The following is a 24,890-nucleotide window of genomic DNA, read 5'->3' as shown; positions in this document are numbered from 1 at the left end:
CACTAGAACTGATTGCATGCAGAAGATTTAGAGACAAACCGCATGATGAACTCCTGAGGCGAAAACAAGCCACACAGTTAGGTGTGCTAGGAGATAGAGGCTGTGTAATGGAACTGGTTGCCAGGCTTGGCTTAGTGCACAAAAGAACTACATCAGTGCTGCCCTTTTCTTGCTTATGTTCCTCCCTAGAATAACAAGACGGGTTGTTGGTAGAGACCTTTTCCAAATTCTTGAAATGTGTTTATGTTTTATATATTTGTCCATTTGGTTTTGTTTTTGGAAAAAAAAAACAGAACAAAACATAGAATGTCAGCTTTAATGCCATCATGTTTTTAGCAAGTAGAAGCAAAATGTACAATTATTCCTTAAGGACTTGGTGACTCAATAACAGTGGCTAAACTTGTTCTTCACTAGTTGTTCATCTTTAAAAAAGTGGCTACACCCATATATGTGTCACACATTTATTGATTTGCCTCCAAATGAAAAATATTTTATGACAATATCTAACAAGGTTGAACTAGACACTCACTGTACAAAACCGTGATAAAACAAACATGAGGAAAGTTTTTTTTTAATGGCAGTGTTATTGTTTTTTTTTTTTTTAAACCAAAAAATGTCCTCACCATGCATTTTTAAACACTTACTGCACCAACAAGACAAATGGCTCTATAAACAATATTGAAATGATACATCGGCATGTAAAAAAAATGAAGAAAAGTCTAATCCGATGATAAAATCACTTTTTGTCAGGTCACATCCTTGAACATATTCAAGCTTTGTTTTTATTTAGACTACTTTTGTATCATGAGATGAAGATGATGATTGTTTTAATTCTATAAACTACTGTTTTGTATAAGGCAGTAGCTTGTTCTCTTTAAAATACTTGTCGCTGCTTTTGTTATTTATACACATTTAATTTTGAATCCAGTGTAGTTGTGCAACATCTTGACACATTCTCATCTGCCTGTACAATTCATCCAATCCAAGGCACATGGGAAAGCCATTCAAGAGTGTCATCACTGTGTTCAGAGCCGTCTTTAACTTGAGGTCAGTGTGCACCTTCATGCACAAAATGTTGAGAACTGTTTGCCACCAAAGACTGCATTGGTGGTATCATAGAAGTCTGTTTTCAGCTCCATTTTCTCCATGCGCTGCTGGCCATGGTTGGTTTGTGCCAAAGGGTTCATTTTGGTCCTCTTCAGTGGATGCCCATGTAGCTCCCATCAAAGTGAAATCTGTGTGTGTAGTAGCAAAATAAGATGTCAAAACTATAGTTGTTTTGACATCGTCGAGAAATACATGGACAGTTTTTCAGAGAAAACATAGAGATGGATGTATGAAATAAAGTTCACCAAAGAATCCATTAAGTGAACATGTATAATACTACTAGAACATTACAGATGAAAGAAAAAATGCATTTTTGCTCAGAGTGAAAAGTGTCATCTATTGAGCTGACATTGCCATTTAACGCCATGAGTTTAGGCCAAGCAACTCTGAAGTGAACGTGGCGTAAGGCAAGTTTAATTTGTCATGAAGGATAGGAACTTGAAGGTTTTTTCCTAATTAAACATCTGAGGAATTACTAACTTAATAATAGTTACATTTTGAAAAAAGCTAAAACTCAGAGCTTGATGGGGGAAAAAAATAAATACGGCACACCATGATATGAAAGTATGATTTTGGGGCAAGACACATGAATGGCGACTTGACGTCAAAATGGCGATGACTACCAACATTATCCGTCTCACCCTTAAGTGGTAGATTGGTTGTCTGATGGTTCATCTGCACTAGTGGCATCAGCACCAACCACATCTACTGACTCAGATATTTTGGGCTTTCTTTCAGACTCTTTGTTCTCGGGAGAAAATCTTCACATTTGGGCATTAATCATGAGTCCAGGAGTAAAAGAAGGCAGGAAGAGAAGCAGACAACAAACCCTGTGAGCACAATTTATCTGAGTAGCTGGCGAATAGCCCAGCAGAATACAGTCAAAGCATGATATTCTGTATTGCAAGTAGTTTTTATCCATCGCCTTATTAGCTTGTGGTCACAGCTACTTTAAATGCAGCACTCACCTTCTGTGTGTGGGACTGCGGTTGTACAGAGATGCTTGAGCTCCAGCGGGAGAGTACTGGGATACATCAGGTGTATCAAACTCTGTCAGGCCAACGGCCAGCTGGTTGCGCCAGTTACCTGTGCTCTCCACTGAGGACACTAAAAAACATATATAGAGCAAAAACACTCAGCTGATGTTGCAGCTTTACCCACTAGTAATTACTGTTTCTAGGAGCAGAATGTCCCCGACAGAAAAATAGACAATAGCTATGGTGTCTGTGATATACTGCCAGCTGAAATGGCTGGAAGTGCTGCTACTACTAGTGAACATTTGGGCTGAAAGGATGACAGGCTAGATGTACTGAGAGCAGAAGGTTGTTTTCAATGCTACTCCTATTTATTCCTTTAAGTTTCTATCATTAATAGGACATGCATGAAAAGAACTTTGCAACATCATCTAAAATTTCTATACATATTTTGAAAGGTAAAAGTAATTTTATTTATGTTTCAAATAGTTATGTAGCTTATAAATCCAAAAGTAACTCTTTAGACTCACTAATCAGGGTCTGATGATCTGTCTCATCCAGACCTATCCATGGCTTGTGGAAACGGTTCTATTACATGAAAACCTACGTGTATAGATACAAGTACAATTTGTATGTAAAACAAAATTACAAATTATTTTTTGAGTTGTATCAGCCAAAGTCTGTAAGACTAGCCATTAGGGCATATGACGTCCTTATTACCATTTTTAGGGAAATGCCATTGTTTGATGAGGAAACAAATATTAATTTTCAAAGTTTACCTGTAATTAAATCACTTTTTTAAATAGATACATGAAAAAAGCTTGGTCATCTTTATATGGGCATTTTGAAATTTCAATTTCAGAATAATGAGCCATTTTTTTTAGAAAAAATGTTAAATATTTTTTTTCAAAATCAAAAGTTTGCATATATTTTCTTAATACTTGGTTGCATTTTAAATTCTGTGACTTCTAATCATTTGCATTAGAAATGTAATCATTCTACAAGCTCTTCACAATAGTTTTCTCTTGACAGAAATAGAATAACTAATTTAGGTCCTGATGCTGGCACACACCAAAAGAAGTGTAAAATGTGACAAAAAAAAAACTTTACCTGAGGAAAAAGAAGTGGTTCTGCTGGAGTGGCTAAAGGCTGCTGGCATGGTTTGGTAGCCCAGGCTGAGCTGTGAGCCGCTGTCGAAGTCATATCCAACCATCAACCCTCTCCCGCCCTCACGGTGACCTTTGCTCCGGTGGTACCAGCCTCTCAGATGTTCAGCCACCAAGGCCTTCTGCATGTTTTTGGCAAGCAGCTCATTTCTGGGACCCTCTCTGCTCCGTGGCGGTCTCACCGTTGCGTAAGGATTCTGTGAAAGACTGTCAGCTCTGTCACTGCTGTAATGCCTGAACCTGTCATGTCCATGGTAGCCGTTCATCTGGTAGGAGGGGTTGACGTTGTAGTGGCCTTCAACTTCATTCTCATATACATAAGCACCATTAGCATAAGGCTCCATGTCCTGACAGGTGTAACTGGCAACATAATAGGCACTAGGTGCATAGTGTGATGAGGTCTCACATTGATAATTACAGCTAGAATGGTGCTGGACCAAGTTGGGCATGCTTCCGGTGTTACCATACACTTCCACTTTTCTGTGCAGACGGTGCATTGTCGAGGCACGGGAGTCCAGTGTACCGTAGTGGGAGTTAGCTGCACCACAGTAGTCCAGACTGGACTGGCTAGTGTAGGAGGAGCAATCTTCTAGCACCTCTGTGCTGTTACTGCGATGCGATGGTGACAGGATAAAGACAGGCTTCTCTGCATCTGTGTCTTTTCTCAGACGTGGCTGAGACTCCAGACTTCCACTGCGATGTCTGAAGCAATGAGGAGACCCCTCTGACCTGGAGATAGAAGATCGTTTTTAATATGACTCCTGCAGCGCAAAAATATTTATTGATTCAGAAGGGGAGGAATAAAAGTTATGAGAATTTTAGTTAAAGGTCAAGAGTTGGGAGAGAAGGAAGGATAAAAGTTGGAGGGAGTTATTTCTGAGAGGAATGATACATGCACTGCATCAAAGACCAGACCTGAGCTGGCTGCTGCTGTAGGCGTTACGGGTCATAACTGGGGTGGGAGGCATGCTGCGTGGATCTCTGGGAGGCCTAGGAAGCGTTTTATAAGGACTGCTGTTGGTAGAGGACACCTCTCTTTGATTCTGGTAGGAATGGGGAGCCTCCAGGCCATCAAAACCTAATCTAAAAAGTTTCAGTATTAAAAAAAGGAGGGTATGAGGTATGAGAAAGGATTGGGGCTGCAAACGTAACACAATGAATATTCGAAACCTTGCAACAGTGTTATTTAAATCCTTGACTCAACATGAACAAGTAAGCATTTATTAAAGCAAGAACTTGTGAAACTTCCTAAGCAAACCTAGAAACCTAGGTTTGTTTTCTAGAACAAACCTAGAACAATATATTTGTACCCACCTGCTATGGCTTTTGTGATTGTTTCCTGCAGGAGTTCCCTGTCTCTCCACATCATATTCTGCTCCCAGTGATCGCAACGGGCTGAGCTGCGGGGAACCTTGGACTGACCGTGAGCGCGGCCTCTGACTTGCACCATCAGAGTCATCTATATAGACAACAGTAAAATATTACAACGTTGACAACAGTACAGGGTTTCCACACAGTCTAAAAATGTACAGAATTTGATTCAAGTAAGAAAAACAAGTATAGAAACATATTTATATTTCCCATTTAGCAAATCCATAAAATGTAACAAAAGAAAATCTTACAAATCACTTACCATCATCCAGTGGGAGACTAGATAGGGAACTGCAATTTGAACGGGTGAGCTCATCTAATAAGACAGAAAAACAACTGTATATACTTAATTGTTTTTATCTTGTAACCAGGTTGCTATATATTGCAAATTTTTTGCTCAGGTCCCTCTTGAAAATGAGATCTAGATCTCAACGGGGTTTACCTGATTAAATAAAGGAATATGAAAAAAAATACTTTCCAAATTTAGCAAACTGATGCATTACAGTACTTATCAACCTGCATCCTACCTGCAATGATCACTGAGGCCCGCTGAGTGGGCTTTTTTCCCTTCTTTATCCTGTACTGATTCATCTCATCCTCGATCTGCTGCAGTTTGTGCATAGCATCCAAGCAGTTTCTCCTCCTCTTCTTCTTGACCGTTTTGCACAGCTCAGATTCATTAGCCAGCTTCTTAGCCGCCTCGACGATCTTCCGTTGGAGGGCAAATCTGCTCTCAAGATTTCTCAAGAAAGGATCCTGCAAAAGTTTGCAGTAAGACACAATGAAAAGATTCATTTCATATTATCTGTTAACTAGAATCTTTTATGTGAGGTCCTAATTGATTTTTAGATAAACTTCAGGTAGTTTTTGTTATCAAAACTTAACTAAGAAAGTAGTCAAAAGTGACTCAGTGTCTTGCAAAAGTATTCAATATTGAAACCCCGAGTTTTTTCACAATTAGTTAAAGTATAACCACAAACTTCAATCTACTTTACTGGAATTTTACATAGCAAACAACACAACCAAAATCCTCACAGCAATGAGAAATGTTTGTTGAGGGTGACGCACAGTTGTTAGTTTGTTGCTTTCTTTCAGTCGTGGCTTTCTTCTCCCCACCTTTCAATAAAGGCCAGATTTGTGAGGTGAATAATTAATAGTTGTCTGAACTGAATAGCTTTCTATGATCTTCAAGCTTAGGATATAGAGCTTGAAGATCACAGGATACGCTCCAAAAGTATCCATAGCTTTATTCTGCACCTAACTGGGATACATGATAACTTTTAAAAAGCACTGTAATAATGCTTAGTCAAGAAATTTGGATGGAGCATGTGGCTCAGCTTGTCCATATTTTGCTTTTGAAAATACCTTCATGAAAACATGTATGCATTTGTATAATTTCAATTCAAACAGATATATGACATCTAACAAACCATTTAAAGTGGATTTCAAGAAGTTTGGCACAAAAGGATAAACATGAGTTTCATTGTGTTTAAAGTGTCCTGGTCAAATACAGACCTCATTGTAGGGGAAAAGGTCATCTAACTTGAAAGCAGTGCCAACACGCCGCCTGACCTGCGGTGGTCTTTCGCCTGAGGAGAGGGGATATTCCTTTGGCAGCTTTCCCGTTAGTTCCTGAAGAACAACAAGACAGGGTTTTATACTTTAATAAAGTGCAAGTAGAAACAGAGGCAATCAACTTTAGTCCTGCACAGCAACAAAGGTTTAATAAAACAAACCAAGCAGAAAAAAAACTTTCACTCTATGAATGCTGAAGTGCTGTAATACAAAAAGGATTTCTCACCGCCTCTCTGAGGCAAATCTTCTTAAGCTCTTTTGTTTTCTTGGCCAAAATGTCTTGGATTTCCTGTTCTTTTTTCCTCAGCTCAGAGAGTTTTTCTTTCTTCTGTTCTTCGCTCATTTCAGAGTCCGCCGAACCTACAGATGCAAAATTATAGCAATACTGTATCTCACACAGAACTTTATCTGTTACACTTGTTATACTTAATATTGGCAGGAATTTAATATACATTTTGGACTGTAAATAATGAGGTCATGTAAACCACAGCTTAGAAATGTAAATTTAACCACATATATAATTTTGAATACTACTAAAATATAAGATCTAGCAACACCAACCTGTAGACCCCAGGCTCCCATTGCTGGCTGTTATACAGTTATTTTTCAGGCCTACATCTCCTAGTCTGTTCATTTTCGCTCCTCCATGTTCAGTAATCTCCATGGCAATTTCCTCTAAAGTTCTGGCTGGTCCTAGTTTTGCCTTTTAAAAATGAAAAAGACAATTAAAATTACAAAACTAAACAACATAAATATGTAATTGGTTTCTTTTAAAAATGATCTCATTGCAGCCTCTTACTTTGCTTTGCTTTCTGTCCAAGTAGAACTGATGTTGGCTAATGGCCATTACCCAAATGGTCTTGATTAAAGAATGGCTGGCATACCACGTGTGGATGAGTAGGCCTGTCTGCCCAAAGGTGCGTTTTGTTACTGTTCTCCTTAAGTAAGATAAAAAATAAAAAAACTAAGACGACTTTGTTGGTAATTCTGATAAAAATTGCCAGCGCATTGATCATTTGTCTGGACAGATGCTGAAAATAAGGCTGAGTCAGAAGCGAAACAAAAGTGTGAACAATATTATGCCTTATCAACTTGAACAAACAGAAGATTCTGCTCACCTGTGTGGATCATTAACTTCTACAGCAAACTTTTTCTCTCGGAAGTACAAGTTTTCCAGCTGTTTCCACTGGTAGAGCTGTAGGTTAAAACAAATAATCACCAGGGTCATAAATATATTTCTGTTCATTTCACTATAGAAAATAATATTGAGTTTGGTCCACTGATGTTATAAATGTTGATGAATCTAAAAAAAAAAAAAAAAAAAAACAACTAGACTGACTCAGTTTTCATGAACTTTTACAAAAAAGTTGAGTTCAGGTGTGTTTGTTGCTTGGCCTGTTTCACCCTCAGTCATTAGAAGAAGCCAGACTTTATCATGAGCTGTCATTACAGTCTGAGCTGCCAAGTCTGCATTAGCGCAGGTGTTTGAGTGAGACGAACGCCACAAGGGGACATTACATGAAGATTCATGGCCAACATAACCACTTTCCATGGCTCATCACGTATACTCCCCCCTGTTATCCAGGTGCTGCCTGTCAGCAGCCAGATATGAACAATCTATTAGGGTCACTGACTCACTGCGCGTCTCGGTTAGATCTGAATGAGATTTTTAGATAACAAAGCATTTGCAGTTTACTACACTACACCTAATTTTGCTTAAAGAATACTTTGAAGATTACTAAAAAGTCAATCTACTTTCAAAGACAAAATATGTGCAGAATTTACTCCTAAGCTAACCAAACAAAGAAGAGTGATTTCCAGTCTTACCAGCACAACAAATGTTCAGAGTAAATCCTCAGAAAAGTTTAAAATCTCCTTTGCTTTGCTGTCAGCTTGAGCACATACTTCACTCTGGCTTCTGTCAGCTCCTGACTTGTCTTTTCAGGTATTTTCTGAAGATTCATAATAAACGCCCCAAGCCCAGCCCCTTTTCCCTTCAACATCACTGCCTCACTCCCTATTCTGCTTTTCTAAAGCCTGCTGTTCAGCTGACTTCTTGCACAATGCTCGGGATGCGCCAGCCACAGATTGATTGCTTCACACTGAGCAGCAGAGCTTTAACAGGAAGACAATGTGGTGATCATTTGCTCTTAAAACTTACAGTAAGTGAGCTGACGGATCACTCACGAGGGTGTTTCTACCGTCTAATCACGGACAAAGACAATTTGCCCGTGATTGTTTCTAATGAAACAAGAAAATCAAGTTCTTTTTGTCTTTCTGATTCGCCAAGCCTTTTTAAAACTCACGAGCCTTAATAAAACGAGCCAACAGATTCTTTTAGAATGAGACTTTGCTTCAAGTCCGGAGCCGTCTGCTACAGTTCAAGCCAAGATTTCACGGAACTGAAAGACACGATGCATGACTTAAAGCTGGTGAATCACTACACTGTTTTGCAACAGCGGCCGTCCTCACCCGTGCTTTTTGCCGTCATCACACCCAGATTCGTGCATGTGATAGAAAAAAACAGAACAGACATTTCAACCGAGAGTCTGCTGTGCCTATTTACCTTTCGAGGTTTTAATTTGTCCTGTAGATCATACTGCCCAATGCCTTTATAGCTGATTCCCAGCCACCAAGGGATCCCTTGTTTATCCTGTCAGAAAAAAGTGCAGATTATATGGCTCAAGGCGTAACAGCTGTCATTTTCAATGAGTCACACAAGAGGACCTACCTTAACCTCATAATAATGAACCCCATATGTTGGCAATGACTCCACCAACGTTAAATACCTGGGAGAAAATTGAAAGCACAAGTCAATATGTTTTAAATGTCACATTAGAGCCATAAACCTTAATATATTTTATGGGGAGTTTATGTCTTTGACAGAAAATAGTGTGTGAATATGAACTTGAAGGAAAGGGATACATGATTTTTCAAAATTCTTTACAAATAAAATACAAAACTGTGGTGTGCATTAATTCTATTATTTTATTTTTCATTTATTGTGTGTTTGGGCATGTATCTGTCAGTGCTGAACATTTTTGACATTTCTACTAGCAAAGTAGCAGAAGCTCAAGCATGTTAGATGGAGATATCTGTGGACAAAATGTACTAGTCTTCCCCCAGGATCTGGACTTTGACTGAGACATTCTAACACATGAGCATGTTTCAACGGAGTATCAACTCAGGTTAGCTTTTCTGTCCTCTGTGAAGAAAATCAGCCCCAAATCATGATGCGCCTATAGTAATGTTTGATGGTGGGCATGCATTTTACTATAAATTGGACTTCTTATCCACAATGACCAGATTGGGGCAGAAAACTAAAAGATGTCCTGTCAACAGGCCTCTTGACTGAAACTGTGAATAATGCTCTTCTGCCTGGCCTTTAACCTAAGTTCAACATCTTGGTAGGTTTGCTGCTGTGCAAATCTGGTGTTAGAAAAAAATAAAGGTAATGCATAATTTTATTTAATACTTACTGTACAATAGCCTGTCCCCTAGAGACACCTTTCAGCTGCTTATAATATTCAATAACTCGATCCTCACTGCATGAAGAACACAAGATAAACAAAGTTAAGTGAAGTTTACTGTATAGCACAATTAACAATAAAAAATGACATACTCTACAAAGACAGAGCATAAAACATTTAAAAAGTCCCCAAAAGACAAACCAACAAATAAACAAATAGCATAGGTAGTAATTGAATAACATAATTAAATGAAGCCATTTGTACTTCATTTTATTGAATGAAAAACTACTGTTAGTCTTTGTTTCTTTAGACTTTTAACTCAAATGAATGCATCTCAGGTTTTTACAAACAGCATTATCCAGGTCTCTAGTTTTTGCCAGATTTCTAGAAATATTTCATTCAAAGCTTACCAGAAAGCAAGAGATGGATGTTCCTTGAGGACTTTGGTGGGGAGAGTTGGCAGCTTCTTCAAATCAGCCCGGGTGTTTTCATCACTGAAACAGAAAAAAAACAAAACAGTTGTGACAGATATGGAAGTTGAATTTCAAAGAAAATGTATGTATTTGTGTACGTTTGTCTCTTTAGTAGGAAAGAAAAGTAACTATAAAGTTGCTCCTACAGATATTCTTGTAGAGAATGAAAAAACCTCAATAGGACTTATTAGTTATATGCCATTTATATCTTGGGGGGGAGGTTTGGAGCTTTGTCTTAAACAGTTTCTTTCTAGCCAGGAGAGTTCAGGATTTGTGGAACTAATGCTCAAGTATCAAATAGAAAATAATCCCAATTTCCACTCATTTCTGGCTAGAAGAGGGAAAAGAATCAGCAAAAAATTTACAATATAATCTACTTTGTGCTTACAGCTGGTCAGAACCAGGTGGCAACATCCACAAAGACCTGCATTATTTCTGAACACAGTCTGCGTTGTGCATTATTTAAACAACGCTAAAGGCAGCTGTGTGCTTCAGAAAGGTGTTTCTGCTCTGCAATCCTTGGCATCATCGCAGCATTGTGAGATTCATTAGCTGTCTAGTGCAAGCTTCGCAGCACTCTGTGGTGAGCCTCACAGAGTACCGCTATTGATTTTTGTTGTCTGCACTGGTGAAACAAGTGACCTATTGAATGACGTTCCCTGAAAGCTCACTATTAACTCCTCCAGCTGCTGTTAAATACTCCTACACATCATGTGTTCTTACCTTGTGTAGTCTCCTTTAGCCTCCTGGTGGTAAAAAAAGCACATTGTATTAAATTATATCCTTTACATACACCAATTATCATCTGAATAGGGTTATGCTAATAGCACCAACCTGCAATGCGTTTGCAGCCAATCTAAAGACATTCTCAGTTTCTACTTCAATCATTCCCTGAGAAATATAAAAGGAAAAAGGACTAAGAAATGCATGCAGGAAATGTTGATTAGCAGAGAGAAAGCTCTGCTGATCCAAACATAGATCATTTCCTGTGTTGCCCTGTTGCAACCTCTGCCTATTCTTGAAATGAAGCCTTGTGTTATTCTGCTTTCACAGACATTGTGCACTTTCCATTCCAGCCGGCAGAGTGAGAAAACTGTGCCCTGCAGTCATTACTGTCTGCTGGGCTGAGGTGCAGGGTTCAGAGACAGTGAATCATTCCGCAGCTGCTGCAAAAACATCTGCAGCGAATGATTTCTTTGTGGTTTTAATTCCCAGAAAACACAAATAAGAAAACCACTTACGTTGTAGATGGCTGATTTTGCATTCAGATAGAATAACTCCACCGTTATGATGTCCTTTAACTGCGTTATGTTTTCTAAATAAAACCTATCCAAAACAAAAGAAAGGATAAGTTAGTGTTGCTGACAGTACTTGCTTTTTAAGATGATACTTTTCTCATCAAACTTTGTCTTGTACAAGTATTCACTCAACTTGAAATTAAATCCACAAACCTTAAGGCATTTTCTTGGGATTTTATGTAAAAGATCAACACAAAGAAAATCATAAATAGGAATCAAAACGATGCATACTGTAGTTTTCTGCATGTAGATTTGCCCCTTTTACTCTGATGCTCCTAAGCTAAATGCAATGCAATTAATTGTACCTAATTCATGAATGAATAAATAAATTGTACCTTTAATCCTTTTGGATTAAAGGTACAATTTGTTCCTTAAACAAACACCATCATAAAGACCAAAGAACACAACAGAAAGTTTAAAAATATCTAATACATAAAATCCCATCAAAATGCATCAAACTTTGTGGCTATCATGAAAAAACAGGTGTGGGAGAACAAGTCCATCAACATCACTAATAAAGAGTTTTTTTCACATTAAAGTAAAGCAAAGTATTGCTCTTTGATGGTGAGACAGAGTCAAATATGTAAAGATGAGTTATTACCTGACTAGAAAGTTCAGGGAAATGGCTCCAGGTTTCTTAGAAAAGTCATGTTCAAGAACCCTTCGATCCATCTGCAACCACTTACACTGACCACTGAAGGAGCAAACATGAACACACATAAAAACACATCTGCAAATTTGATTAATTCTCTCTACAAATAAAATAAAAGACTACAATTTACATACTTGTCATCAAAAAATGCAAGTCCAAAGAATTCCTTCTCTTTGAGGTTGAAGTGGGAGGACACCAAGTCGAGGAGCTCATATGACAGAAGCTTTGGCTGAGATGGAAAGATAGAGATTAGGCTGAATGTAGTGAACACACCATTCATCCAAAAAGCAGTCAGGGTGAGAGGTCACCATTGAGTAAGAATTTATTCATGAACATTTTGAAAGCAGGGTGGTCTTTTTGCTCACACTCTGCTAGTAATAGCAGAGTGGCTGAGGTGCAGGGAGAAGAAACACAGCCTTTTTTTGCCTACACCCATAGTTATCAAACTATTGTAGAAGTACCACTAGTGGTTTAAGAAATAAGAAGAAGTTTTTGGGATCAGTTTATGTTCTGTTTTATGTACTTCTGAAGTTGAATGCTGGATGTAAAAGCAACAAAAAACTCAATTTAACCATGTTGTAGTTGCAAGAAAAACTGGAAAACCACTAAGAACGACCCATTGTTGTACTCAATGAACAACCGTTACGATAACATTAGCTTATTATTAAAATAATTTGAGGTGGTCCTTCACTTCATAATGTCAAAACATGGCACAAGCATCTAAGTTTTATATGCACATCTCATTAACTCCAACTAAAGAATCTGCTTCACCTAGATGATAAATACTCCATAATGCTCAGCATAGTAGGGAAGATACTGCAAAAGTGCTCCAAAGAGAAATTCAAGTGCCTCATCTGCGACCTCAATAACCTTTCTCACTTACAGTACAGATATATTAGTCTTTCAAAGAATGGTTTCATATCTATATCATACCTGAACCAGCAGCTCGAGCTTTCTGTCATCCAGCAACTGAACCTGACACAGTTTACCGTCAGTCATCTGCAGGGGAAGAGAAGAAAAGGCTGAGGGCTTGTGAGAGATTTCAAGTAATCCATAGTCACAAAGCATAGGGATATGGTGTTATTGTGTGTCTATAATGCATTTGTTAACATGACAGCAAAGCACCTAAAAGGTCTTAGAAGATTTGTGATTTTGAAAATACTGCTGGTCTTGTGGTTCCCTACTCCCACATTATGGTTCTTACCAAACAAGAGTCAATTCATGCATGGGGTCATTTTTGCCAACTCTGGAATCTAATGATTTAAAATAGTCTAAAATACTCTCTATGATGTTTTACAGTTTCAAAGAAAAAAAAAGAGTAACCCTTAATGCCCCAATTTTGCTCCACATTATTCATCAAAACCATTTATTACCAACATAAATAAACTGATGCACAATGGTTTAATACATGAGTATGGGATGGAAACAAGTCATGAGAGGCAAAAAAAAAAAACGGGTCCAAATTGATGAAGCAATAAATTGACCAAGAGTTGAAGAGAGAAAAAAAGTTCCTTTTGGCTATTATATGACTCAGTAGTTAATAATGTGATCCTATTTAAAACACTGCTGTGTTAATGACAATAAAACCATTATTCCAAGGATTTATTGCTGTGGTAACCAAAGGAAAGGATTTGAAGTTTTTACTTTTAGCCTTTGTGCAACAGAACAAAGGTATTAAGGACTATACCAACCTGGATTATTTATATATTATTCAGGCTGGTTTAGAAGCTACATTTCAGATCTTTCAGAAGTTCCTTTAGAACAGAATAACTACTTTGACTTAAAGATGGGGAAGTATGCAAATCAGTGCAATTGGGTTTGTTCACAATTTTAATTTATTGGTGTAAGAAAAATGTAAGAAAAATGTAAGAAATTCAAACTAAAATAGCACCAAAGCATGTGCACTGAAAGTAAAATATACCAAAAGCCCATGTAAAGTTTTTTTCTATTTATTTTAATGTATTTTAATCTGTATTTGATTTATTTGGTACAATACATAAAAACACACATTGTTCCAGAACATATGATAAAGATATAGATTCATACACTAAAAAGTATATGTTTAATTAAAGAATTACACTAGTTGGTGATCAAGTATTAACCTACTAGATCTATGAGATATTTTAAATAAAAAGCAAAAACACTTTGCCTCTGCTGAAAAAAAAACCCCACACACATTTAACAATATTTAGACTTAGCATTTTTGCAATTTTCTTTGGTAGCAATTTTCTTTGATTGCAAGATCCAATTCTCTTTTTTTTTTGTTCTGCAGTGTACTTTTAGTCATCATAAAGCATGGCTGGCATGCTGGGGAATGTGAAGTTCTCTGTATACCAGATAAATGATACAACCTTGCAAAAGTGACAGATTGAGGTTAACCTGTTTAACAACTAAAAAAACAACTCCCAACCTGGGAAGAAAAAAAAAATCTGCCTCCCCAATTTGACAGAATGAGGTTGATTGCAGCGTCTAACAGTAGCAGTGAACCTAGCTGGTACTGTACCTGAAAGATCTCTCTGGGGAGAGCGCAGGTGTGGATGCATCCCTGACTTGCTCTCATCCTTTGAACAGCGTCTATTCGTAGCTTTAGCTCGTAAAACTGCTGCCTCTGACTGACTGGCTGCTGGCGAACACAGCTAACGAGAAGACTGCTCCATCCTGGAAATCAACCAGAGCAGCCGAGCCTTTGCTCTGTGCACTGACAGCTTACACAATGTGAACTCAATAGCTGACCTACAGTAATGAGGGCTGTCTGAGCCAGACTCCTGACCAACAGTTTAGGGTTTATTCCTTCTTAATGCAAGCAGTAAAGGTCAGAGGAAAGGAAAAGAAGTGTTCTGTGGTCTGAACGAGCTGCTGAAGCAGGACATCTGTACTACTTTTGTCTTTGTATTTTTGAATGGATTAGTTGATTGAATAACGACTGTCACAAATTGACAGATTATTTTGGAAATTTAAATATGTCCAGAGTTATATCTCCAAGAATAGATCATGCTTATAAAGCCAAATTGCTCCAGGAAATCAAACATTTCAATGACCTTAACTGTTTATGCAAGGAGTGATTGAAATATTGAGCCAAGTTCATTCCAGAAGCTTCTTATGATGACAAAATTTGTGTGGTTTGTGTGCAACTTGCAAAGATATATTTATTCTAAAATTAGTGGCAGTGAATAATTGAGCCTTCATGCATACTTCTGAACCTTTGTAGATTGGATCATTTATTTTATTATGGAGTTATTATTTTAGAAAATCCTTTTCTCACCCCAATGAGTAAATAAATTTTCTTGATTCATTTAATGTTTGACCCACCCTGTCAATTCTTTGAATGACGTCATCTTTAATTATCTAAGCAGCCGTTTGTCAACTGTTCCCCTTTCAAGAAATGAGTTTGTCTCATTACCATGGTCATAAATTTTATTTTATGATCTAAATTAAAAGTGTGTATTGAATAAATCCAATTAATTTCAAACAGGCCTACATCTGACAGTCACAAGAATATGATTACGTTGAGTTAATCTGGATTTAGTTATGCATGCATCTCAGTGGGGTCATGTTATTTGTCTGTGTTAAAGTCAGACAGCGCTCTGTACTATAAAATGACCACTAGAGGGTGCAGGAACGACTCTTTTTCAAAGTGAGGAACTTAAAATGTGGACAATGGCTTCATCTTTATAAGCAGTTAGGGGTTCAGCTGATTAAGATAAAGTATGCAAGATCGAGGAGCTGCCATTTTTAACAACAGACACAATTAATTATCTGAGCGCTTACTGCTATCAGACAGAGAAGCACAGGAATCCAGAATGGAATGAATGAATAAAGTTATTGCTTAGGAGTGACAGGCAGAAGAGGCTCTTCACCACATTCAGACACACCTGACCCCAGATAATAGGCGACGACCCACCTCCAGAAGTCCACATGTGTGTACTTTAGTTTACTTACAGTTGTACTATGAAGACCTCAGGGGTTTGTTGGATAGCATGATGCTGCCATGAAGACTAAATAGCACAGCCGTCAGGCCAGGGAAAAACTTGTAGAGAAATTTAATCTTTTAAAATGTATAGCATTCCACCAAAACTGAGTGAGGGTTGACCAAGGAGTGCATTATCCAGAGAAGCAGCCAAGTGGTGTATGGTAACTCTGGAGGAGCGACAGAGATTTGCAACTCAGTCATGGACTCAGTTGTTAATGAAAGAATGGCAGGAAGAAAGCTAAAAGAAGTCCCATTTCCAGTTTGCCACAAAACCAATGGGAATACAGAAAAGTGTATTTTTCAAAGCTAAACTGAATAAACCGAGCCATATATCGCAGTAGGTTTCAAATTGATTGCCCAGAGCTCATTTCAATTTTTAAGTTGAACTTGAGGCACTTAGATTTCCAGTCCCACTTTCCGTTTGTAGTGTTATGACTATAAACTATATGTGTCATTAGGATTTATGTGATAGAGTAATGCAAAGTAACATGGAAGGAAAATGACACCTGTTTTTGAAACATGCAACATACAGTACAGTGCTATGTAATCTGCCTGTAGACACGTCCTCATGGGGACATTAGGGAGGCTGTGGAGATGATTTTCTTCAGCATAAACAAGGGAAGATTGTCACAATGTTCTTTCTGAAAATATTTCTAAAACATAAAAATTTCTTCTGTACGTCAACCACATGCAATACCAATAAAATCCATTTAATTTTGATGCTGTGATGTGACAAAATGGGAAAAAGTTTAAAATAACTTACCAATAAACTACATTAAATAATGCTGTTACATCTAATTTTTTTTCCCAGAAAAAAATTATGTGAATTTTATTGACATCTAATTTTTCTTCCTAGAAAAATGAGATGTAACAGATGAATTCTCTCTTTATTCAGCTTGAAAAGAAAAAATATTGACTAAAGGGTGCATGTTTGGTCCTTTTGAGGCAAATCATATGAATTTATGAATTAAAAAAATCCCAGTGGAAACTTGAACGAGGCACACAAGTTTCATAGGTGTCCTGAAAATGATCATTTTAAGTTCTAACCTTCTGAGTTACTGTTTGCTCACTTCACTAATTCCAATTTCACAATCTTCTCTGGAGCAAATGTCAACCTTGAGGTGAACAATAGGCTTAACATCTCTGTCTCCTGAGCACACCGTCTGTCAGTATTTAATACGTCACACTGGTTAAATGTCATGTCCAGACTGCAGCCTGTTTTATCTCGCTTTCCCAGTTTAATGCATTATTGATGAGGTCCAATATCAAGTCACAGCCTGCTCCCTGCTCTTATGTGCTCTTTTAAAGATGCCTGATGTAATCAACAAACATATTGCTTTATGAACTCTACTTTGAAATAAACTGTCTTAATTCATAAGCTATTTATTTGAATAATAAATAGCACCTTTAATGACTTGATTCACATAAATCTAGAGAAATAAAGAAGGCCTACATGTGGCTGGAAGCAGCTTAAAACAGGATGTGACTCCCAATGAAATGGTTAATACCAAAACACAAGTTATATGATTTAATAACTTTGGATTTAATGTGTGTAGTAGGATAATATATATTGTTATAGAATGGCTTTTTGACCTTCGTTACCTGACCCCTACTGTTTATACAAAGAGCTCTAACAGAAGGTCTATTTTGAAGTTTGCTAAAGAGACCTCAGGGAAACCAGCAGTACTGAGTACTTCTTCAAATAACACTGGCAACATGCTGAGGTTGCCGTGATTTGTTGACATAATCAATGACATTTATAATAATCTATTAATATTAATAGTTTTTGTTGACATATAATTTTAAGAAATATATGTCTTAATTTGAGTATTTTTTCTAAATTTATAGCTGTTTTTCTTTCCATCCCTGCAAGTATATTAAAACAAGACAACATCTATGGATCGGAAAATTTGAGCAGGTCTGGTCAAAGTCTGAGCTTATATTCAATTGTAATGCTGGGAATGAGGTGAATATGTATTTAGTAAATTTAGTCAGTATGAATATGGTTTTATATATACGTATATATTTTTTTCTCTCTCTCTGTTGTATGATACTCTTCTGTTTTCCGCTGTATGATAGTCTGTTGTATGATGTTTTAATGTTTTCTGAGCAGGTTGTTGTTGAAAATGAGAATTAGCTAATTAAATAAAGATTAAATAAAAATAAATACATTAAGCAATCCTATAATGCTGAAAAATCATCCAAAGTGGATGAATTGAACAAATTCCCTCAAATTTTGTAATAAATTAATTAATGAAATAGCTATTTGATAAAAATTGGCAGTGTGATTGACTAATTGAGAAATTATAATATAGATTAACACAACTAAAAGTTATTAGTGGCAGCCCACTAATAACTTTTCTTAAAATAAATTATTAAAATTTGAGGCATTTCTGCTGTTACTATAATATCTCTGCCTGAAGGATGAAAATCTTTCATTTTGTCTTAACTATGAACTTGTGTGACATCTTTCTATGTTGGCTGCCGTTAGACCACCAAAACCTCTGCTCAGGGTTAAGTTTCCAGCAGTATTGGTTTGTGTGTATGTGTATGTGTGTGTGAGCGATTCAACTGAAAACAGAAGCTACTGTGTAGCAACGGTTTTGTGGGTTTGTGGGTAGATAACAAATGCTGAGCAGTCACGTCCATCAAAAATCACTACTGGTCATTAAACCTGGATAAGGAGTTGGGGGAGATGGACTATACAACCAAAAAAACACAAGCCAAGTAAAGGAAGCAAAAGCACAAGGTAACATATTGCTAAACAATGGTTAGGATTTAAAGCATTAGGAGCCTGAAGCTTTGACTTACTCTATTTTATGCTGAGCTGCAAAGGCATCTTAATCGAGTAAATCCCCCCACAGCATACTAAGCAGACCAATCAGATGTTTCTGCAATGTGAAATTAAATTTCTGGGGAAGGGCACGTTAGGTTATGAGGAAGCTGTGGCGTCTCAGTGGGTTACATAACACCAACAGTCTTTGTTTCAATCAAACATGGAAGCATCCCTTTAAATAGTGCCATGTTACTGTACTCTCCCTAATTTGCCCCTAGTTTGCATATATGTGAATATACGCACTATTGGGTTATTTTTTGTTTGTTTTAGCACGTCAGATACCTTTAAGTAATCTATACATAATAAATGTAATAATGTGTATTGCATGCATCACATTTGGTTGCTAAAGAATAAAGATTATCCCACTATATCTAATTGCCCTAAAATGCATTTTTCTTTATTCCAATAAACAATATTATTCAATATTCTAGAAATATATGTAGCAAAAAAATTAAAATAACATAAAAAAGGTATATTTTAAAATTATTCTTTTTTCAGTTCTACTAACAACATACTGTACAAAAAAACACAAAAACAAAACAGAGTAAAGCAACAATCCTAATGAAACAAACTCAAATGGCAGCCATGAGCTGAAGGTTGCAGCACAGGTTTATCTCCTTATCTCAAGTCTCATCATGACTCATGCTGTCAGTGGTCAAAAGGTATCAGTCTGTCGTCATCTCTCAAAGACGAGCCGTCTGGCTGTTTGTGATATCCGGGGAAATTTATGAGCACAAAGAGGCTCAGGATATTATGTAGGCTGTCTAGTATAAGTCTTAGTGTGATTTATATAATTAAAGGCTGACATACTAGGAATTGGTGGGATTTGTGTGAAAAAAAAAAGCCATACATTTGTTTTTTTTAGTGTTGAAACTTGTCCCACATATTGCACTGGATGCTTGTGCTTTTTATTTTTGAAAAGTAACACTTCTAAAAGTACTGTATTGCAAATGAGAAATTCTATCAGAAATATGTTAATATAATTGTAGAAGTATTTCATTTATGTTTTTGAACCAGTGTGCTAAATAAACATTTGTTCGAGAGTGTGACGCACCAATCGATTGCTCTGCAAAGCAAAACTAGCAGATAAGATAATGTAAAATTAAGTATATTTTATTCTGTTTTTATGAAGCCTGACAATTCTCACTTTTTACGCCCAGCACATTATTTTAATTTTCCATTGGAATCTTGTTAAGATCCCAATGGAATCTTAGCAAGATCCCAGTTAAGAGAATGTGATTCAGTGGGAGTCGTGGTTCCCTTGAAATCTGCAAGTTGTGGATTAAATTCTAGCTTCCTCCTCTGCCACATTGATGTGCCCCAGAGCAGGACACCTATCCCCAAAGTCTTTATTTACCAATCTACAACTTGATGTAGGAATTTGTGGAAGACTGTTCCTAAATGAATGTGGTTCTAGAGTAAAGCACTCTGAGGGATCAGTATGATTAGGAAAGCATTATATGTATAGAAAAAACTGTAAATAATGTACATTTAAAAAGCTTTAGTAAGTATATCTTTTACTGTTATAAACAATTAATAATAGGTAAGCCTATACGAGACATAGGAACAAATAGTAAAAATGTTTGTAGTTCATTAAACATATTCCTTTTGTCTTGACAGTTTTTTAAGGGAAATATTGGTCAAATGCCAAAAAATATAAACTTTGTGTAATACAAATTTTCTGTGTCTTATGATCATGTCCACTCTATGGGGATTCTGTTCCACCATGTGCTAATCAGAACAAAAGCCCTCTAAGAATATACAAATACACATTTAGACTGGCAAATGACGTCACACATTAATCGTTAAACTATTCATCTATTTCAGTAACTCCTTTCAATCAACACACAGTCATGATCCCTTCAGTGTCAATCATTTTGCCACTTCGAATCACAAGGAGAACATTCAAATCATGAGGCTAGAAAGAAGTCAAAGTGGCGTGGTTTACAACTGCTGGGAATTTCCCAATACTTATGCATGCTGTCCAAATCCAATCAGGGTTTTAAAATAAAAGCATACCACACCATGTTCAGTGTGTCATTACAATTATCAGATTTTGCTGATCAACATATTTCTAAGATCAGACAAACAGTGGCAGGTCATAAGATGTTTCTGCTCTTTAGTCCACCCTCAAACTACACAACTGCTTTCTTCACATTTTACTAAATCAAATTAGTTCACCCATCCTATATCACCATTATAAGTTCATAGTGATTATTTTGACTACCTCCTGCAGTGGCTTAATACTTGTGGGTCAGTTTCAACATCATATTCTGTTCTTTCAGTAGATCACATGGTTTATGTCGATCATGGAATGAAAGGATGGTCTGATAATGGGTAGCTGTTTGTTTCAAAGAATGTGAATTTGTATTCGACCATTTCTATATTGGAATCTACAAAACATTGACAGTTAAACCTGAACTATGTTGTTCTATAGTGAAAAGTGATTCTTAAAAGAACACATCGAAGTTTATGAAACTCCTAAAAGAGAATATTTGGATGTTGGTTTTTTTTACCTCAGGACAAACTTGCATTGAAACAAGCATGAAAAGCAGAATATATAGAGAATGAGATATAGAGAATATTCTACACTAATCCTTTAAAACCATCTAGAATGCAAAACAGGTGGATTTTTAGTTACTGTGTAACTAAAGGGGCTTGCCCAGAGAGGTTTGTATCCTTGTTGGCCGCAGCCAACGATGGCATTAGTAGCAGTTTTATTTCTTTATGTTAAAATTTAAAAAAGAGATCTTTGGAATGTACTCGCTTGTAGATTTCATTGCAATGCATATCTGTCACAGTTTGACCTTTTGTTAAGACTAGAAGAAAGATCACAGGGGGAGAGGAAACAACGTGGAAGCTGCTTCTCGTATGTACAGCCAGTGGACCATGTCAGTGAGGGCAGTAAACCGGCTATTATTGGCTCAAAACAATAACTGGAGAATGAGTGCAGCCTCTAGGGTTAACAAATGTACACTCAGATACAGGAAGGTGATTGTGAGTTCATATGTCACAGCTGAGGGAGCGTTGCAATGGGTTGATAATTGGGATAGTAAAATTGAGACTAAACTGATGATTAAAATAATACGTCTTCTTGTTGATCTCATTGTCATAAATTAGACAGATTTACGAAAAACTGCAAGCAGGCAAAGAACAGGAACTTTTAAGACCACAATGACTGTAACCTTTACAGCTTTTCTTATTTTGACAGATTTAAGTCTGAGTTGGAAAGAAATAAAATAAAATCACGGACTGCAGATTTTCATTACAAAACACTGCAGTAACTTTCTGCAGAGCTCAGGGACATGGCACTGAGGCACGGATGAGAATGGTTGGATGAAAATGGGACATAAAAACCAATATGCCACACTGCACTAGACTGAAACAGAATCATTCATTGCGCTTATTTCCCTGTGAGTACAGTATATATTAATGTGGCTCTGATGCCATTTACAAAACACTAGATCAGATGAACTAATAATGTTTAAGTCACTTGTTCATAAATAAGACAAATTTCCAAGCCAGTCCTTGCAATTTGCTAACCTGTTAACACTCTGTTATTGAATTTCATATTATAATATATATTAGATTTGCTCCCACTCTTAAGTATGCGAATACAAGATTACTTGCACATCTAAATATAGATCTCTTCCACTCTGTCTTTAGCTCATTTTTCATCAAGTCTCAGGAGGCTTTGATTCCTGGATGGAAAGTTTCCAACTGAGTGCTAAGACTTTTCTTAGAAGTATCAAACAGATAAAGGAGCATCAGCATGTTCATGTGTGTTGGGCTGAGGCCACTTCAATACATTGTATATAAAAAAAAAAAGCTGATGCAGAAATGCACAAGAATTCAACTGTGGTGATAAATGGCACAGGATATCCTGTCTAGTGAACAGAAAGAGCAGAATGTTTAAAGCTTAACATGTGTTACACAGGCATGAGCGCCAGGCGATTCCTGTTTGTTCTGTCTGGTGCTTAAAATATACCTTAACTGGTGTCTCTTCCTTTAGCTCAGATATAACAGCAGGAGGAAGGTTAATATTAGCCACACAGTATCTTGAAAAATGATTAATTCCCATGAAGTTTGTTAGGATTTCAAATGATAGGTCAACGCCAAGTAGTGGAAAATTCATATACGTTTTTTCTGAAATAAAAATTTAAAGACCAGGCTTTTGTATAAGCACCCTTATCTATAATCCCAACTGCAATTCTTTTGGATGTTTCCATCAGCTTTGCACAATTAGGGCCTGAACGTTTTATCCATTCCTTTTTACAGAATACATCAAGTTTTGTCTGATTAAATCCAAGGGGTGTGCATATTGCAATTTTCAAGTCATAATAAAGATTTACAGATGAATTCATGCCTGAATTTTGACTGACCAATTCTAACACAAAAATATGTTTTTATCCATACTCTTTCATTTAAGCTTCAGTTGTATGTTTAGGGTTGTTTTCCTGTTGTATTGTAAACTTTCACCCCAGTCCCAAGCGTTTTGTAGCCTCTAACCAACTTTATTGCAGTATTGTCTGTGTAATATTTAGGTTTATCTCCCTACAGAGAGGCATTCCCATTCCATTAGTTTTGGCATTTTCTATACTGTGGATCTCTGCAGCTCCTCCAGAGTTGCCATAGGCCTCTTGGCCTGTTCTCTGATTAATGCTGTCTTTGTCCTGCCTGTCAGTTTAAGTGGACAGCTCTGCTTTAGCTTGCAATTGTGCCGTACTCTTTTCATTTCACGATAGTTGTTAGATGATGGTTTGAAACTCTACATGACCCTCACTCAGTCTCAGGCCTGGTCTTCATGATGCTGTTTCTTAACTAAGGTTCCCTAACAAACCTCTGAGGCATCCACAGAACAGCTATGTTTCAACTGTTTACTAATTAAAGAGGTTTTTTTAAAGACAATTGGTTGCACTGGATTTTATTAAGTGGGATAAGAAGAAAGGGGAGCTAAATACAAATCCACATCATATCTAAATTACAATCAAGAAAAAGCAGTGCATAATCTTATTTTATATATGCAAATATGTGTGTTGGTCTATCACATTTAAACCAAAGGAAATACAATAAGGGTTGTAAAGCTGTCAGGTCAACAAGAAGGAACTATTCTAACACAGTTTGTGAGGTGCATGCACTGGCCCACCTGCAGCTAGACTGTTACAACAGGTTTAGATTTGTTGTACATCCTGACAAAATTTAGTTAGCGGCCTGAGCTGCAAGTCATAGAAAATCACATTCGCTTGTCAAGATGGTACCAGGATGAAAAAGGAAAATCCATCAACAGGCATAATTTGCAGTTATGCAAAAGGTCAAATGATGATTCACTAAGCATTTTTAATATTCACCAAGGCACACTTCCTGTATCAATTTGTATGCTATGACTCATTCTGCCCAGTGTAGCTTATAAATCCCTTTTTTTTTTAAATTCAGAAACACATCCAGGAATTTACAAAAGCACTTTCATCTCTTAAAATCAGCTGCATGTCCCACTGTTGGAGCCCACTCCAAAGGGCCACAGTCCGGGGAGAACAATGAGAATGCTACTGTAGGTTACTGTACATGGGTGGGCTCCACCTGAGCCCCATGACTGAAACACATGTGTCAAACAAAAGCACTCTCCTCCTTGTTTCACCGAGGAAACGCAAGAGACAAACCCATGCAGTTGTAATTGTAACTGATGCTCTCGCCTCGGATCACATGCATGAATGACTGATCATACTTTGTCTTCTCACAGCTCTTTGAGGCGCTTTAAATGTGTCCAGACGCACCAAGAATCGCCTTACCTTTAGGCTCCCTGCTGAGTATTTATCCCTCTCTAAGTGAAGATAAGACAGACACTCTCCGGCATATTGATCCGCTCCGTTCAGCTTTGTCCACGGCTGGTCTTGACCGGGAGGAGAGCCGCCGTACAGCCGCTGCCAGTGCCCATCATCCGGTACGAGCAGAGCTCACACACTCACCACGCCTTCACCCGCCGCCGGCTATTATGTGAACA

General features: G+C 37.3%; 1 protein-coding gene across 3 annotated transcripts; it reads right to left on the bottom strand.

Annotated features, from left to right (window-relative positions):
- Positions 1-302: 302 nt before the first annotated feature.
- frmd4b (FERM domain containing 4B) lies at positions 303-24,890 on the bottom strand. 3 transcript variants are annotated; one of them, XM_023340115.1, is made up of 24 exons: positions 24,679-24,890; positions 13,020-13,085; positions 12,221-12,315; positions 12,036-12,128; positions 11,378-11,462; positions 10,971-11,027; positions 10,860-10,882; positions 10,074-10,157; positions 9,673-9,738; positions 8,925-8,982; positions 8,760-8,846; positions 7,312-7,388; positions 6,993-7,131; positions 6,755-6,896; positions 6,420-6,553; positions 6,134-6,250; positions 5,146-5,374; positions 4,881-4,934; positions 4,562-4,706; positions 4,163-4,330; positions 3,192-3,976; positions 2,076-2,214; positions 1,749-1,868; positions 1,148-1,235 (listed from the first exon to the last, which is right to left on the bottom strand). In XM_023340115.1, the coding sequence occupies exons 2-23, from the start codon at positions 13,083-13,085 to the stop codon at positions 1,751-1,753; spliced, it is 2,961 nt and encodes a 986-aa protein (XP_023195883.1). In that variant the 5' UTR covers positions 24,679-24,890; the 3' UTR covers positions 1,148-1,235; positions 1,749-1,750. The 3 variants fall into 3 exon arrangements, with proteins under 3 accessions (XP_023195893.1, XP_023195883.1, XP_023195890.1); XM_023340122.1 differs by having other exon boundaries at positions 6,993-7,128; XM_023340125.1 differs by lacking the exon at positions 1,749-1,868 and having other exon boundaries at positions 303-1,235.

This window comes from Xiphophorus maculatus, chromosome 1, assembly GCF_002775205.1.
Source record: "Xiphophorus maculatus strain JP 163 A chromosome 1, X_maculatus-5.0-male, whole genome shotgun sequence".
NCBI classification, from domain to species: Eukaryota; Metazoa; Chordata; class Actinopteri; order Cyprinodontiformes; family Poeciliidae; genus Xiphophorus; species Xiphophorus maculatus.
This window is presented reverse-complemented; position numbering and strand designations above follow the sequence as displayed.